The sequence below is a fragment of the Stigmatopora nigra genome, chromosome 2 (assembly GCF_051989575.1).
Source record: "Stigmatopora nigra isolate UIUO_SnigA chromosome 2, RoL_Snig_1.1, whole genome shotgun sequence".
NCBI classification, from domain to species: Eukaryota; Metazoa; Chordata; class Actinopteri; order Syngnathiformes; family Syngnathidae; genus Stigmatopora; species Stigmatopora nigra.
In genome coordinates, this window is record NC_135509.1 from 17,585,703 (window position 1) to 17,603,915 (window position 18,213).

Below are 18,213 nucleotides of genomic sequence, written 5' to 3' on the forward strand. Positions count from 1 at the left end.
TCACCAAAAACATATACTGTAGTTGGAAAAAAAACTGCCAGTAGGTTACATTACTGTCATTTATGGTCTTAACTTCAACTCACCAAAGAAGGACTGACCAGTGGCACACCAGGTTGAATCTTCTCATTCTGTTCGTTCTCTGATTTCTGATCGTTCTCATATTTCAGCATTGTATTTTCCTTGACATCTACTAGTGTGGTCATTTCATTTTGAGGCCTTTCAATAGTGAATTTAAAGCCAACCTTTCCGGTATTCTTCACAATCACCGTAGACTCCCCAATACTGTCAAAACGCTGCAATACATATACCATAGAAACAAGTGATTACGTGTCTTAATTATTGATTCTCATTATTTCATTTGACGGTATCCATACTCCATTCTGTGCACATGATGCTGCTTCCATACAAGTTACCCCTTCATTAAGCAAAAGGTATAGAACAGAAAAGCCATTTATTTTATTTACGCTATTGACTGACTACAAAAGATGACTGATACATGAGCTTGATATTTCATCATACAAAGGTATGTACTGTACAATTAGACACTATCCACAGCATAACACCATTGGTTGTATTTCTGAAGGGAAGTAATACTTGTGGCAAATTGATTTACACAGGTATAGTGCCTTTCCACCTTCAAGGCACTAAAAGCGTTTTGACTTTACAGTGGCACCTCTACTTACAAGTGCTTCAATTTCTGGATTTCTCATGTTACGAAACGCTTTGATATGTAAATTATTGTTTTAAAAAATGATATGCTATAGCATAAATATAAGAGAAGAAAATGCTGCAACGAATGCCATAGACTTACACTACAGCCATCATTCAAGCCATATTGATTAGCTACAGTCCTTTCGGCTACATCGTCACCACATAGCCTAACTAATGAGACTTAACACTCGCGGTGCCCTTCAACCCAATCAGCCCTTGCGTCCGCAAATGCACCACAAGGAGCATAATGTGGCCACATTATATCAACAAAGTGACGATACAGAGAAAGGGAGTAAGCGAGCGACCAAGGGGGATGATTTAAAAATATATATATTTATTATTATTCTTTATTGATTATTTATTAGTTTGTTGTTATTTGTGCACTTCCTGGTGAAGCCTTAAATCTCATTATATTTGTATATTTGATCAATCCAATTAAATTATTTCAAACACAGACATACCTGCAAACCAAAGTCAACAGTTGTTGACTCCAGACTGAAGCTGATCTCTGATGCTTCTCCTCTCAGTGTAATATCATATATTGGTCCATGCTCTACTTGGCACTGTGCGATTACTTCCCGACTAACAAAGTCCTGGCCATGGAAAATGAATGTGACCAACTGCTGTTCACCAGGTTTCAAATGTCCTTGCATTGGTAAGACGTCAAAAATCTAACAAAAAAACATAGATGATAGAATTTAAAGCAATGAATATCAATCATTTCTGAAAATGGGTTTGATTTCTTTGTATATTTTCCAAACATACTGTCTTCATCATTGTGGGTTTTAATATTGAAACATTCACTTCTGCTGTAGGAATTATGTGCACATCATTATCATTTATCTTACATTTATTGTAATAAAGTATAAGCTTTGCTTTGCATTCCTTACACAAAGGACCTCCATCATTTTAGCAATGAAGAATGCTTCACTTATCATAATATCAATAAAGTGATTTTTTTATCATTAGAGATTAGTAACTGCAATGTGTGCAACATGAATGCCCCCAAGAAAAAATGTACCGGGATGTTTTAAGAGGGCTCGATCCTTCATCAAGGTCTGGCTGACACAAGGATTTACAACACTCCCCTTTGTTTTGGATCCTCAAGATGCCTCCTGTCATTTTGGTTCTCATGCGATTTAGAGCTTATGGTAATATGATTTGTCTATGTGCTTTGACACACATGAAGTTGGCTTAATTCCACCCACATGCAGACACTTAGTCAAACAAACTCAAACGTCCGAATTGCTTTATCAGGCCCTCCATTTAGAGTTGGGATGTCAATCTAATCAGGGCTACTAAAGGAAATAAAAGTAGACAAAAGGAAATGGGAGGTTAGAATGCTGTTTGCGAACCGAGACAACTCCTTGTTGCGGTAAAATAAAAAAGAGTGTATGCTCTGTTATTGCTGTATCTTTGTTTGAATTTCAATCAAAATACACCGGACACCTGTGTAGTTTGTGTGTTCACCCCATGCCAGTGTGGCTTCGGACAGCTTCTTTTTCCATTACAAAACAACCACACTATGTTAATTGAAGCTTTTAAATTATCCTATTGTGTGAATGGATCATAGAATTATTTCTCTGCAGTATGTATTCTCTTCTTGCGCAAAGCCAGTTAGTAGCTCAGCCCTCAGCCATGAAAATGGGTGGAGTGAAAATGTTACATCTAAAAAATATACAAGAATTTAATTTTAAAAAAGTGCAAATCATAATAACTTGTTAGGTTTTGTGTTGGAGCATACCTCTTGTACACATTCAGAGCATTGCAGGTTGTCTTGATCTGGGGAAATGCTTTCATCATTTAGACCAGCTGAAGGGTCAGAAGATCTTTTTGGAGGACAATTACATTATTGTAATTAATAATTATATTACAACAGCATCATTATTATTGTCACAATATCTGTAGAAGTATTTTGAGTTGTTTTGAATTGCCATAAATTTGAAGCAAAACAATTAAGTACATTCACAATTAATCTTGTTTATGTGTTAAAGTGTTAATATACCTAACAACACATTGTGTATGATCCACCAAACAAGTCCATTGGTAAAAAACTGGCAAAGGGGAACAATTTGTCATTGTAACTTCCTGATGATTTTCTGTAGAGTTGAGCACACTGCCAAAGTCCACTGTGGTTGAAGAAAAATGTAGATTTGGAAAATGAACTTCAGCATGCAGTTCCACCCTGTCTTGATGTGGGTGCCCTATATAGCGCATGTTGAGGATCTAGAAACCATAATCAAAAATGAAAATGTAAGAATATAAATTTGAACATTTTAAAAGATACTGTTAACTTCAAGACATTACAGTTTATATTAAATTTATAATTCACAACATACACATGATGACTATGTGTCCATTCTGTCAATTGCAAAATAGACAACAACAAAAAAAATCAATTACACTGCAATGCACATCTACGGACCATGGTAAATGAATTGAGCATTACCATACCTAGATACATAAAATGGAAAATAAGAACTAAAGTACTGTAGGTAATTTAGTTCAAATTCAGGTCATCTCATTTAGGCGTGTCATGTGATAAAAGATGACCACAATCAGTATTAATGTATTAATTGTCCTTTAGGTGATGTAATGAATTCTTAAACACCTATTCGAAATCTCTTCCACTGGCCTAGTTTTACATGTTAACAACTTTTCTTAATACATTTTGAATATAAAAAGAACCCTTTACATTACCTGATCCACTACTTGTGACAAATGTCCATGGAAGTATGTTGGGTCGAAACATATCCACAAGCGAGTCTCTTCCCCTTGAACTAATGTCAATCTCTATATAAATATAAAAAAGAAAAGATTTCTGCAGTTAAATATATATTTTTTTGCAATATTAAATTCATTACCAACACATGCCTAGTGTGGTCTTTTTTGTAAAAATAACATGTAAAATGGTATGTGTTAATATTTTCACACCTAGGTCGCTCCAAAGTATAAGTCGCACTACTGGCCAAACTAAAAAGATGTATGGTCCTGAAAATATGGTATACAATGTGTGTTTGTACAATAATTTTGAACATGCACATAGAATTAGAAATGGTAAACAGTGTTTGAACATATGTAAGTCTTTTTGTTGTTGTTGGAGTGGCATGTTTTCCCATTGCACTCGATTGGTTGCTTTACTAAACCAACCTATCTGATGCAGTATTCATTCATTCATCTCTCATTCACCAGTCATCTCCCATACCACATCCAAGAATCCCATGGGTTGCTGGAGACTATCCAAGCCAACAACAGGCAGTGGAGACCCTGAATTATTTGGTAGCCAATCGGAGGGTACAATGAAAAAGACAACCACTCACGCTCACAATCACATCGTCACCGAGTGAGAATTAAACAAAGACCGCATACACCAATGTCAGGTGGAATAACCATGACATTATTCGGTGGGCAAAATAATTTGGAAACATATTGAAAAGAGGACTCAATGAAATGTTACTCATTGCATTTGTAGGTCTGATTGGGTGATATAATCCATTCCAAATCATTGAAGTAAGAGAGATAAAGCATTACCTTACTGTTAGTTGAACTCCTGACTCCCAGTTGCTCACAAATAGAGAAAGGAAAAGCAAGAAAGAGCTCCATGGATAGAGACAAAGACGAGACGTTCTTTAATACCAGTTCTTCAAATAATTGGGTAAGATTTTCTCCTGGAAGCTGCAAAATATGTAAGTGATCAAATTAGTATGCGTTTATGTGATGGCTGACAGATTCTTTAATGAACCTTTTCTACGTAGAAATTCAGCTTCTGAGAGGAAATTCTTATCACAGGAGCCACAAACTGGCATGTCAGATCCACAGTAAAGATATGCTCCTTAAAGCCCTGATGACCCACAATACCACAGCAGACAAGATGTTCTCTCACAACCTGAGGTGAGAGATAATGGTTACATGTATAAAAGAAAAAAACTGCTCAAACGTATGTAATCAGTTTTCCTCTTGCTTTACAGCAAAATATTTAATATGGTTTGACCACCGTGTTCGTGGTGTAATTATTGTTAAGTTTTAATATTTTCTGGAATACTTTGATGACAACTAGAACAGGATAATTAATATCGTCTCTACAATAACTAGTAACTATCGGCAATGGGAAGAACAGGTTTTCTTACTGACTGTTGGAAGAATTGTGTTTAACAAATGATCTTATTCATGCTGTTTGATATTGAATTATATAGTATATTTTGTTGAACAAAGAGCACCAAGTTTTGCTGACTCAAGTTTGATTCTTGGGACAACCTCTTCTTCTATTTGTCTGTAATGATTGTTTTCCTCAGAAACCAAGTAGACTAGCTTCTGCCTATACAACCCCTTTACCCTTCATATGTAGTTTGTTCATGAGGACAGGAATCTTTTATCCAAACAGACTTCCTCTGTTTTGGGATTGAAGTCTTCATGTGTGCTTGAGTGTCTTGTGAAAGTATTTGCCCCCTTGAAATTTTCAACCTTTTACAACATTTTAGGCTTCAAAGATATAAAATTATAACTTTTTCTCAAGAATCAATAAGTGGGACACAATTAGTAAGTATAAGTAGATACATACCCATTTCTAAGTGGGTGTGCAGACAATGTCCAATGCCACAAACAGACATGAATACATCAAGTACTAACTTTTTCTCAAAAATCAACGAGTGGGACACAATTAGTAAGTATAAGTAGATACATACCCATTTCTAATCGGGTGTGCAGACAATGTCCAATGCCACAAACAGACATGAATACATCAAGTATGAAGAATACAAAAGTTTTAAAAAAATGCTCAGATGATCTATGTTTGTAGACATGTGGGCAAAACTGTTGAATTTAAACAGTCACTGGCAAAGGTCACTACACAAAGTAAAATACTGAGCAACAGACACACATGCCACATATTTATCTCCGCCAACTAACCTTTGGGGAGTTTGAGGATCCTTTCAAAATCATGTCGACTGAGTCACCTGGGAAAAGTTCCATACGTGTCGGGCTGATGCTGAATACTGGTCTGTTAGAATTTGAGGACGCCCATGGAAGACAGCTTACAGAATCTCTCTTTTTTGCAGTTGCAATGCGGGGCAGCGAAGTCCGTTGAGATGAGCACACTGTCTTAAAGTAAAGTCGGTGTACTCGTTGGCCATAGTTTGTCACCTTGAAGTGGAAGTCGCACGATCCATGGCTGAGGACATAACAAAAAAAACACAAAGAAATGTAAGACTAGTTATTATATGCTCTAATAAGGTATTTTGAATAGGTTTCATAAATTCATACTACCTAAAGTGTGTGCCAAGGTCAAGATTTGGGTGTATGGGTTTATCACTGACAATTGTGGTGCCTATGCCTGTTGCAGACAGGACAACAGTGTGTGTTTGACTGCCTTGGATAGAAATCTCAAGTTTGTCTTGGAACAAGACAGTATCCTTCAGATTAGCCACAACTTTTAGCTCCAGTTTTCCTTGTGGTGGTACTTCCCCCTCATCAGGTTCAACACGCCAAGGAGACTTTGCTTGGCACTATGGAATAAAGACATAGTTAGTGTTAATTAGGTTTGCTTCTTTTTTTTCTCTACATGTCATCTGGGTTTACTGTTTATGAATGAAAATGTAGTATTTCCAATTGCACGTTCATGGTCATCATTAAATGTATTTACTGTGCACCGAATTGCATCATTATTTATTAATTTATTCTTCCTATCCTCATAAGAATACCCGGGGCTATATCAGCCAACTTTAGGAAGTAGACGGGGGACACCTTGTACTGGTTGCCAGTCAATTCAAGGACACAATGAGGCAAAGAACCATTCACACTAACATTCATCCCTTAAGACAATTTATAGGGTTAAACCAGCCTAACATGCATGTTTGCTCATTCTGTAGGAAACAAAGAAAATGCACATAAGCACGGGGAGAACAAGACAACTCCACACAGAAAGGTTGGAAGCTACCATGGATTCAACCCTCAATCTCAGAACTGTGAGGCACCACTCTCGCCTCATTTAGATCATTATTTATAATAGTACTAAATTGGCTTATTTAGAGGACCTTATCTGAGCACAGAAAGTATCCTAAGTAATTTCAAAATGCTGAAATTTGCCAAGGACAGATTACATATTACCTTTTGGAAATAGTAGGATTTTAAAGGTTGTTGGATTTGCATAAAAGATTAAAAAAAAATTGTAGTACAACGTGGAGTGACTTTTGATAGAATACCTCCACTGTGGTGTTTTCTTATGGCATCCCTAATCTAGTTAAATCAAAATAATGTGAACAATAAAACCAACAAGACCATCATTAAATTTTCTAATCTGAAGCTAAAATTACTTATGACATTATGAAATTAGAAAAGAGAAAATTCTGACTTGAATGTCTGTACCATGCTTGCAGTGAAGAATGCCGGAATAGGTGACTGGTTGGAAAGGGGAAGAATTTTAGCTATGTCTTTTAGGACTGGTATCTTGCCAAATTCAAGCTGTTGATTCTGACATTGAACGTGAACTATAGGACCACGCCCAATGCATGACAAGACAACTTCCTAAAATAGAACAGATATTAGTAGAAACATAGTATAGTACATATATCATGACAATGATTTATTGGCAAAAAGAACTTACCAGTGGTGGGTGAACACCCCCAAATAAAGCTATGTACAGCGTGCTATGCTGCTTTCCAACATCCTTCACCAAAAGAAAAACAGGAAGGTCTGCTGAGCTGTGAGGAAGAATCACTCCTCTTGATAAAGAACTCCCAAAAATAATTGAAGGATTATCCTCATATTCCTTAAACATAATGAAATAAAGTCAATTTATTGCATCCAAGGCGGGTCTTTTGAATTAAAAAACAAAAATCATGATTTCAGTCAGCATGAATTTGTATTACATATTCCAAGATGATAAAACAGTTTATTGTGCTCATTCTCTTCACTTGATTAGAGAAAAATGTAAAAACAGTCTAAAATCAACTATTCTTGAGCTATATCCACTTAATTTCATAGAAAAACAATTAGTCAATGTATGGATCGCTTGACTACCATTCCACTTTGTTTTGGGAATATTTCAGCAAATGTTATGCAAGTTGTGAGCCTGTAAAATCTATAAATAAGACAGTCGGAAATTTAAAGTATAGGGATAAAAATAAGAGGTTTATAGTTCAAATTTACAATTTTTCTATTACCCCTACTAAAATTGTTATAAATTTCATTTTGGCAGCAGAGCTGCTTTACCTGCTCAAGCATCCCATAGCAGACAGGCATAGAGCTTTGGTTTGTTAGGCGTATTATTTTTTCGTAAGGGTAATTGAGGAAACACTTCTGAAAGTCCACTTCTGGAGTATCCACCATGATATCAGGAACAACACACCTGTCCACAGAGCAGAGAGGGAACGCAGAAAACAGATATTTTTAGTTTCACTATCTGATGACAGCATGTTTGGAAGCACTGACTAACCAAATAATTAATAATAGAATAATGGAAAAAAAGCCATTGGGAATGTTTTCCACCATTCATTGTGATGGCTATGATTGTGATTGATCTCCAGTCTAATTGTTTTAAAAGAGAATCTATGAGCCCCTTTTTGATGCATGAATTTTAAATATTGTGGTATGTACTCAAGAAACTGCTTAAATTATCAGAGTTATCAGAACAATAACAACAATTCTATAAAAAATCTAATACCATAATACCATTTAATCTTTAAAATACACAAATGCTCAGCGGGCAACGAGGAAATATGACACACAAAAACCAAAGCCAGAAAAGCTCGACAGTAAACCAATAGCATCAGTGTTTGCAATTGAAACTGCGTACTATCTTATTTTAGTCTGCAATGAACCTCATTGACATGTTAACATTCTAGAAAACAAATTTTGATGCATGGAAAGTGTCAGGCATATGTTTACAAAAAAACATGAATTACTGGCTTCAACTTATTTTCTGCACTTGTGTCTTACCTTGCAATAATGGGCAGAGCCATTACCTCTTTCCCAACACCATCAATATCTACCACCAGAGCCACTCTGTAATGTTTGACTGTATTGGAGCATAGTGTCACCTGTTGAGACAATACATAAACATGAAGTTGGATTACTGGATGGCAGACAGACAAAAAGCAAAATTGTCACTTATCATTAATCTACTTTTGTTTTCCATCCATTTTGAGTCCTGTTTATCTTCACGAGGTTCGTGGGGGCCTTGAAGCCAATCAGAGGTGACTATGAGCAGAATATGGGCTACATCCTTAACTGGTTTCCAGGACACCACCGGGATTTATCATTCATTCATTCATATTATATTCCACCCATCCTCGAAAGGGTTATGGGGTTACAGGAGCCTAACCCATCTTACTTTGGGCAAAAGGCATCCTACACCCTAAAGTGATCGCCAGTCAACAGCAGGGAACACGGAGAGACAAACAGCTATCCGCCACACAATCATACCACCACCAACTCCATTGTTGAACAATGAAAAAAATAAAATATAACAAATACATCTATAGCCGGCTTGTGGTGTAGAGGTTCCCGAGCCTGACTGCAGTGCAGGCAGGTGCGGGCTCGATTCCAGTTGGTGGTGGTATGATTGTGTGGCGGATAGCTGTTTGTCTCTCCGTGTTCCCTGCTGTTGACTGGCGATCACTTTAGGGTGTAAACCAACAACTAATGTATAACAGAACCAATGGGGAAATATACACCAATTGAGAGAGATTTTTTTGTTATAAGTGGGCAGGTTAAAAACATATTGTGACTTGGAATTAGTCATCTGTACCTTAATGCTGACATTTGCCATGGCCCGCACAGAACTCACAGCAGGACTAATGGTGAACTCAATTGGCATAGAACTGACGTCATGAGTAGCACTCCCTTGCCAGTTGTTCCTACACAGCTCACAAACTTGTTGGTCACTAGTCACACTGGGAGATCTCATTCCATCTCCCACAACACGCAGGGAAAAGTTCATTGGGACAAAGGATGTGTTAAAGAGAGTGCATATTTCTATTTTGGGGAAACCTGAAAAGATATGAATAAATGATTACATAAAAACATATGAATTCTAAAATTTCAAATAAGCCACTAATAATAAATAACTGTTGAATGGCTAAAGTACCATTCAATCCATCACGTAAAATTAAACACAGTCAGTTTTCTGAAAATACGTTAGTGAGAAAAACATTCAGAATTTTGATGATGCCTGACATCATCATGTAGTTAATTCATTAAAACTTCATGAAAAATAAAATTCTGTTCAGGAATAATATTTGGGCTGTATACAAATGAAGCTCTTGTAGTCTTTTAAAACCAGATGATTCCACTGGAGGCTAATTTAAAAATAAAGCAATCTCCCATTCAGCTGCATTCTAAAATGGCCAATTTCACCTTCAAAATAATGTGTTTAAAGGTTGGTAAAAGCTCTGACTCTAAGGCGACACAATTCCGTTAATGACAAATATATAGCGGGTGATTTTTTTTGTACACAATCATGAGTACACGCACAAGTATTTCAAAATCGATGTTTTTCTCGACCATGTCCCAATTGTTAGCACTTGTATTGAACCATGTTGTGAATTTTCCAAGTTTTAACTAAAACCTGAACATGGAATGAATGTTTGACATTACAAAACATTTTAAGGAAGTAACCAACACAATGTACTTGCTAAGCCCAGTTCTTTTTTTTCTACTCTTGGTGATGTATTTACCTGAGCAGCATGAAGGGCAGTGCTGCCTTGTCAGAACAGACAAGGCTAAGAAAAGAATGCCTTTGTGTATTTTGACAAGCGCGTGCAACAAACATGTGATTGAGTTATCATGGCAGGTAGGAAGAGCCATTAATTGTGGAGAGAATGCACAATACTTTAACATTTACAGAGATACTAACCAAATGCTACATCTCCAAAATTGAGTTCCGAAACATTGAAGTGAAAAGTTGGACCAATGACACAGCCCCTGAAACAGAATGCAAAACTTTTCAAAAAGCCCAGGATTTCAGAATGATTAAGAAATATTTGTTTTTATCATTACCTGAAGGTCATAGTACGTGGTAAAGGCTGCCCAGTGACAGTTAGAAGTAACCCCTCAGAAAAGTTCCCCAAAATGTTACTTTGGAATGTGACTTTAACTAAATGGGAAGCCCCAGAACAAACAACACCTTTTGTGGGAGTGAATGAGAAAAATTGACCAAAAGGAGTACTGGGGCTTAATAATTCAAAAGGGGCATCAATCAGCCCCTGGTTGGAGAGCTGCACCTGCAGGAATCCGATTTAAGGATTATGACATTTGATTAACATATATTGGCTAAAATGTTTTTCTTAGCATAAAAAACCTTACCTCATATGAAACAGTGTGACCGATGAATATGTTTTTCATATCCATCATGGTGCAGTTGATGTGTACCGCAGGTCCCAAACCCTCACCACTGACTGTCAAAGGCATGTCAGATTTCTGACCTAAAGATACACCATAACAAGGATGAAAACATGAGAATTCTCAACTCAGATGAAATCTAGTAAATAAAAAAGTCAAAATTAAGTACAATTTGGAATTGCATTCTTACATGTATGAATACTGTATACAATATTATATATTTGAACATAGCATAGCCACGTATAACATAGATTTATTGCAATTTCCCAATGCTGTTTTACATTATAAGTTAAACTAGTGCCACAATTTGTAAGGTAATTATTATCTTGAATAAACCCATTGTGATTTCCAACCCACTCTTACCAGTGACATCAAAATATATGGTTTCCTGGTATAGTTTGGCTTCATTAGGCTTGAAGACGACAGTGAAACGTGCTGTAGTATTTGGCCATATTTCCCCCAACTGTGACAAATTAAAGGCAAAACAAAAGGAAAAAGTGATTCCCCACATGAAGATTAAACATGAAAAAATGGCATATACTTATCAGAATAATTCAGGTATTTGGACTTTTTTTCACCATATACAACTGCCATGAGATAATATGCAATTATGCAATTAGTCAAGATATCAAGGCAATGTGAGGTTGTATTGGATTTAAAACCATATATTACCTTCATAACACAAAGGAGTCTGATTTGTAGACAACAATTACATCATTGTAGGTGGCAAATGCATTCACAATAGATTTCCATTTCATTAAAAATGCACCAATAATAACTGTCTTTGCAATAAGATAATTTGGAATTACAGAAGTCTAAAAGACAATTTGACATCAATGGGATAAAGTATGAGGTTGGGGAAAGGATATATAACTGTAGGGGAAAAAAGCACTAACACTTACCGCTGGTTCTATTGTTATGCATCTTTGTGAGATCGAAAGGATGTTGGTTCGATGATTGGTTGTGGTGTCAGGCTGAGAGAGATCAACAAACTGCTCCTCAAGAATTGAGCAATTCCTACAGATTAGAGAGGTGATGAAGAACAACACCATTAGCAATGGGAGAAAGGATGAGAGACAGAGAGAGGGAGCGAAAAGGAGACAGAGTGAGATAGAGAGACATTGCAAAAAAAGATCAAAATTACGGTGAATTATGTTTAACAATCCTGAAGGCGGCTGGGATAGAAACCATGTCTGAGCATCGAACAGATCATTCTATTCTAAAAATTTTCATTTTAAATAAATACTCACTGGTTCTCATCTGGTTGGTTCGACCATGTCTTCCAGAAGTATTTAAGAGTAGTGTCACTATTGTTGGTAAGGGACACTGTGTGCGTGTTGGACAATGAGATGTAGGTACTTTCCATAATAAGGTGTTCAGGAATAAGATTAAGCTTCATTTCTTCACAGAAACCATGAAGGCTGATGTTAACATCTTCACCTGAGCAGAAGAACATACGAGAATGAAGTGTAATTGCTCTTAAATTAGATTCATTATCATCATAAAAGTCTTGAAGTCCTGAATTTAGCATGTTAAAAGCTGCATGCAAAGACCCTGATGCAAAACAGTACATGTGTTTTTCTTTGGATGCAACAGTTTGTGTATGTATGTGTGTTTATTTAATTGGTTAAAAAAATACTTATTTTACCAGTATCATAGTGTAACAACAGATCCTGAAAATGATCTCCTGGAGTTATCGGACTGAAAGCCACAGTGACTTGCATGCTCTCGCCAACACCAAGTGTTCCAGAGGATGGAGTCACTGAAAAAGGGCTGAAATAAAAAGACCAACAGGTCAGTCATCACTGTGTGTAGCTTGCATGTTCTACTCAGCTTGTATGGTTTTTCTTTGGTTAATTTTCATTTTGAAAAAGTTTTTACTTTTTTTTTCATTTTCTTTTTAATAATTTCCCCTTCCTGATATTAGTCAGTCTTGTGGGAAGCCATAGAGTGAACATGTGCTGTTTCACTCAAATCAGCTTTACTGCGAGGTGTCAAAGATACTTTAAAACAGCTAGGTATTCCCAAAATTACTGCAAACCAGGCAAGCCTCAACTAATTAGGGACTGCAAACCAAGTAGGCCAGAAACAAAAGATAAGAGGTCACCCACACTCTTTGTGCAAGTACATTAAATCAGGGGGAAAAATATTGGATCATTGGTTCCATTCCAAATGTTGAAAACAACATTTCAAGAGCAAGTCACCAAATTACTCCTGGGGATAAATGTCACTGGTCTGTGTTTGTGATTATGACAGTCAGCAAATTGTCAATCTCCACAAACACATTTATACTTTGTTGTATAAACGACTCGGACTAACCCATTTCTGTATCAAATGAAAAAAAAATCAAAGTTAATTCTCCATGGTATGTCTTCTTTAGGAAGAAGCCTCACAGAACTGATATCGATCCTGTGGGTTCCAGCCTTCCTTCAAGGGTTCAAGGCATTTGTTCACCTTATTTTTAAAACGTTTGGCAGGTGACATCCACAATTACCTTGTTTCCACACATTTGTCAGGAATTCAATTCTTTAACACTACTACTATTACTCACCTCTTTGTGTGTAACCTGAAGATTGCTACTCTGTCTCCCAGGTTGCGTACAAGTTGAGTTCTCTGTGTGGTAGCTTTTACGAGGCAGTCAGGTAAATGCAACTCATCACGGAAGTTCAAACAGGCTCTCGGTCCAATGGCATGGATTGCCACCCTGAATTGCTCCCGCTCTGTTACAAAAACTAGAGTGTGATGGTAGTCCTGTGAAGAATATTGAATGAGGATATTAAAAAGTGAATACAAAATTGTTATTATGCCTTACTATTTAGATTTTAAAATGTGCTTTCTTTCCAAAGCTTGTAGTGATCAAATTAGCACAAGTACAGGCCTGAATACATGGAAACCTTCCGACCAAATCAACTGAAAAAGCTCCCAGTAAAGATTTGAGTTCACGTGAGCAGAGCTCCATTTCAATCTCTGCAAAAATTACGCCACAAGTACATGAGAGGCAGTGCAGTCTTACAATGTGACAGGACAATAAACAAACTTCCTTGACAACATCGTTTTTATCTTAGATTGTGGTTGCAGAAAACAGAAATTAACATACTTATCGCAGAAAAGGGTCAACCTAGCAGTCACAAAATTTGAATTACTGGACAATAAAACACATGAAAATACCAATGTGACCTTTACTGACATCCTCTAACTCAGGAAAACTATTCCACAAAGGGCCACAGTGGGTGTGGGTTTTCATTCAAACCCATTGAAAGAGCACCTTTTCACCAATCTGGTGTCCTACAAGTGCAATCCGTACATTGCAGTCAGGTGCTTCTGGTTTTCTGCAGAAATCACATTGGTTAAACTGTCTGTGCTGTATTGGTTGGAACAAGAACCTGCACCCATAGGGGCTCTCGGGGAACGGTTTGCCCATCCCTGCTCTATCTAAACAAATATCTATGGAGGGCACTCGAGTTGTAGTTTATTCTTGGATGAGTTGTAATTACGTGAATATTCCGCATGCCCAAAATGACCCGTGACACGTGGTGTTATCATCATGGCAAGAGTGCTTTCTGAGGGTTCTATTTATGTGGGCGGAGGAGCAAGCCCCACAATCGAATTGTTGTAGTTGGGAGTGTGCATTCCAAAGTCAAGTCTTTGCTCTCTGGATTCATCATTTACGTTAAAAGGCGAGGCTGATCCGCAATACTATTTTGAGGGTCGCAGCGTCTCCGTTACTGGCCCCTTAAAAATGCATTAATTATTGAAAAACTAATAATCAGAACTACCAACTGCTACGACTACTACCGCTACTACTACTACTACTACTACTATTACTACTACTACTACTACTACTATTACTACTACTACTACTACTACTACAGCTACTACTACTACTACTGCTACTACTACTACTACTGCTACTACTACTACTACTACTACTACTGCTACTACTACTACCACTACTACTCCTACTACTACCACCACTACTACTACTACTACCACTAATACTAACACTACTATTACTACTACTACAACTACCACTAATACTAACACTACTATTACTACTACTACAACTACCACTACTACTACTAATACTAATACCACTACTAATACCACTACTACTACTACTACCACTACTACTTCTACTACCACTACTACTACTACTACTACTACTACCACTACTACTACTACTACTACTACCACTACTACTACTACTACCACTACTACTACTACTACTACTACTACTACTACTACTACTACTACCACTACTACTACTACTACCACTACTACTACTACTACCACTACTACTACTACTACCACTACTACTACTACTACCACTACTACTACCACTACTACTACTACTACTACCACTACTACTACTACTACTACCACTACTACTACGAATACTAATACTACTAATACTACTACTACTAATAATAATAATAGTAGAGAGGTACCTTGTTTTCCTGAGGAGTGAAGCAGACTGTGAAGCTCACCGACAGACCTGCTGCTACTTTAGTCTTTGCCTCCTTTGGACCATCAACATGGAAATAAGCGGACTCTTGATGCTCCAACTTGACATGCCGCGATACCTTGACAGGAAGCAACGACCACAAGCTTCAATCTTATAATTCCCAAAACAAGAGTTGTATAGCCAGGGACAATAGAACACCAAGGATACCAAAACAAACTGTTTGTTGCCCTGGTCCTTTGTTACAAATATAGGTAAGCATGTAGTCAATTCAACCATTCAATAAAGCACACACCTTATCATTGTTAAAAAGTTGCAGAGGTAACTTGTAAGATTGAGCAGGGGTGAAGTTCTGGAAGACTAACTCTGGAGGGTTTGGCTGGAAAAGTGACTGCTCTACATCTACCAAGGGCATCTGCAATCACACAAGTGAAAAGGCAATTGGATACGGAAAAAAAAGATTTCATACAAAGTCGTGTGATGGCAGGACCAAATAGACCTGAAACTTATTAGAGTATATACATTATACGTTGGGTGGGGAGACATGCTCTGATGTGAAATTCCTAGCCCGAGGTGTCAGACTCGGGTTGGTTCGCGCGCCGCTTTAACGTCAACTTGATTTCACGTGGACCGGACCATTTTAGATATTATATTTCGATTTTTTTTAATTTTTATAAATGGATTAAAAGAACTGGATTTAAAGCCATGCATATTCAGTTTTTTTACAGATCTAAAACAACGTTTATTTTAGCTAGTTTTATATATACTTTTAGATTTTTTAAATGATTTGGGAACTAAAAACACAGAAAAAATTGATAAAAAAGTACAATTATTGATTTATAAGGGGGAAAATCAGGAAATTTAATATACATCTATACTCTTTATTTTAATTTGATCCTAAAAAAAGAAAGTCGGCACTCAAGATTTACTTTACCGGGCTGCACAAAATGATCCGGTGGGCCAGTTTTGGCCCCCGGGCCACCACTTTGACACAAACATGTGCCCTAGACAAATAGAGCTACTTTATAGGACAGAGCAAATTTCTGTGCAAGAAAACCTTCACCTTGTTCACCCTTCGATAGTGTACTCGGAAGAAGAAATGTTATTTACCAAGAATTCAAATGTTATTCGACAGGTGCGTGGCTCGGAGGATGAGGTAAAATTACATGTACTTAGTGTATGTGAATTTGCTAATTTCATAGCTTTTCCTACACACAATGATAATCATATTTCATCTAATGACCTATAACCTAATTGGTGCAGATTTTATCATTTTTTAAAAACAGTAACATATTAGATACTAATGATACTTTATCATTTACTCTGAGCAGTCATTGTTGTCATCTGTAGGCTACTGTTCTGTGGGTTGAGAATCTGAACTGTTTTTATTATCATTTAAGTGACGGTTAGAAGAAAAGTTGCAATTATTTTTTTATGGCTTTTAGTTCATTAACAAGTCACAACGGTTGTAAAAGTTCTGTATTACTTTTTGATTGATTGTCGAGTTGGTGTCAAGTAGGTCAAGGAGTTGCAGTGAATGCCTTTCAGTGGCCTCTGGTAGGCGCAATTTTTTAGACTGCAACATCTTCTGAGTGGAAACATTAGGCGTTACCTGCAACAATGGCACAATACACAGCATTAACAGGATGACTGTGAATTTTTGGGATGTCAGCCATAGAAAACAAACTTTTAACACTAACTACTATTTGGAAACACTCCCTATCCTGTCTAGAAATCAGATCTAATTTTCTGAACCACTTTATTCTCACTAGTGTCACAGGGGGTGCTGGAGCCTATCTCAGATGACTTTGGGCCAGAGGTGGGGGGACACCCTGGATTACTGGCCAGCCAATTCACGCTCACGGAATTACAAAGGGGGATTTGACTGTCAGCTCAGTGATGAAAGACCAATTATTTATAAACCATACACACTCACATTCATACCTAGGGGCAATTTAGAGTGTACAATCAATCAGCCTACCGTGCATGTCTTTGGAATGTGAGAGGAAACCAGAGTACCCAGAGAAAACCCACATAGACCGAGGGAGAAGATTAAAACTCCACACAGGTGGACCAACCTGGATTTGAACCCAGGACTCCCACTGTAACATCAACACGCTGACCACTCAGCTGCCAGGACCCCCAGAACTGAATATTAACGTATGAAAACATTCACAGTCTCACAAACTCTTATATTCACATTCACAGTCTCACCAACTCTTATATTCAACTCAGTCCAAATTCACATCAAACAGCCAGCTAAGCTAAAGCTGTGGCTTTTAAAACGTGTTCACAGGCAAACAACCCTAATTACCTCCAAGATAAAGTGGAATACAGATCAAAATCATATCTTCATCGTTTAGGAAGATTAAAACAAAACAATAGCAACAAAAAATACCAAGTCTTACCCTGCTTGCTGTATGTACAATGTAGGACCGTGGTTGAACTTCGGTTAGTTGAGTGTTGTTACCATGGCGACAGACTCACTACACTATTCAGTAACGCGTGCTCCAATTGGCCAGTACCTATTCAAGACAACGCGTCCCGGTCTGGGGTCGTTGCCACTTGCGAAAAAAATATGTCCCCTGTTTTCTAGAAAAATATAGTCACAAACGTCATGAAAACACGGAAAAATATTGAAGTTGCATTTCATAAAGCAGTAACCAAATGACGTCACGTTCAGCGACATGAATGTGGTGCGTGTC

General features: G+C 37.3%; 1 protein-coding gene across 2 annotated transcripts in view; it reads right to left on the reverse strand.

Moving 5' to 3' along the window:
• The window catches only part of hydin (HYDIN axonemal central pair apparatus protein), a 55,126-nt gene extending 37,150 nt beyond the window's left edge, over window positions 1–17,976 (reverse strand). For both annotated transcript variants that reach the window (XM_077710538.1, XM_077710536.1), the window contains exons 1-26: window positions 17,917–17,976; window positions 16,995–17,120; window positions 15,804–15,923; window positions 15,495–15,629; window positions 13,598–13,797; window positions 12,695–12,819; window positions 12,297–12,486; window positions 11,949–12,063; window positions 11,410–11,509; window positions 11,011–11,129; window positions 10,705–10,928; window positions 10,562–10,629; window positions 9,455–9,696; window positions 8,644–8,744; window positions 7,918–8,053; window positions 7,310–7,474; window positions 7,072–7,230; window positions 5,974–6,212; window positions 5,617–5,878; window positions 4,454–4,597; window positions 4,243–4,386; window positions 3,412–3,504; window positions 2,717–2,937; window positions 2,456–2,540; window positions 1,173–1,382; window positions 84–293 (exon numbers count right to left, since the gene is read on the reverse strand). In XM_077710538.1, coding sequence (XP_077566664.1) covers window positions 84–293; window positions 1,173–1,382; window positions 2,456–2,540; window positions 2,717–2,937; window positions 3,412–3,504; window positions 4,243–4,386; window positions 4,454–4,597; window positions 5,617–5,878; window positions 5,974–6,212; window positions 7,072–7,230; window positions 7,310–7,474; window positions 7,918–8,053; window positions 8,644–8,744; window positions 9,455–9,696; window positions 10,562–10,629; window positions 10,705–10,928; window positions 11,011–11,129; window positions 11,410–11,509; window positions 11,949–12,063; window positions 12,297–12,486; window positions 12,695–12,819; window positions 13,598–13,797; window positions 15,495–15,629; window positions 15,804–15,923; window positions 16,995–17,093 — 3,906 coding nt within the window. In that variant the 5' untranslated portion in view covers window positions 17,094–17,120; window positions 17,917–17,976. The remainder of the gene's footprint in view (window positions 1–83; window positions 294–1,172; window positions 1,383–2,455; window positions 2,541–2,716; window positions 2,938–3,411; window positions 3,505–4,242; window positions 4,387–4,453; window positions 4,598–5,616; window positions 5,879–5,973; window positions 6,213–7,071; window positions 7,231–7,309; window positions 7,475–7,917; window positions 8,054–8,643; window positions 8,745–9,454; window positions 9,697–10,561; window positions 10,630–10,704; window positions 10,929–11,010; window positions 11,130–11,409; window positions 11,510–11,948; window positions 12,064–12,296; window positions 12,487–12,694; window positions 12,820–13,597; window positions 13,798–15,494; window positions 15,630–15,803; window positions 15,924–16,994; window positions 17,121–17,916) is intronic.
• Between the last annotated feature and the right edge of the window lie 237 nt (window positions 17,977–18,213).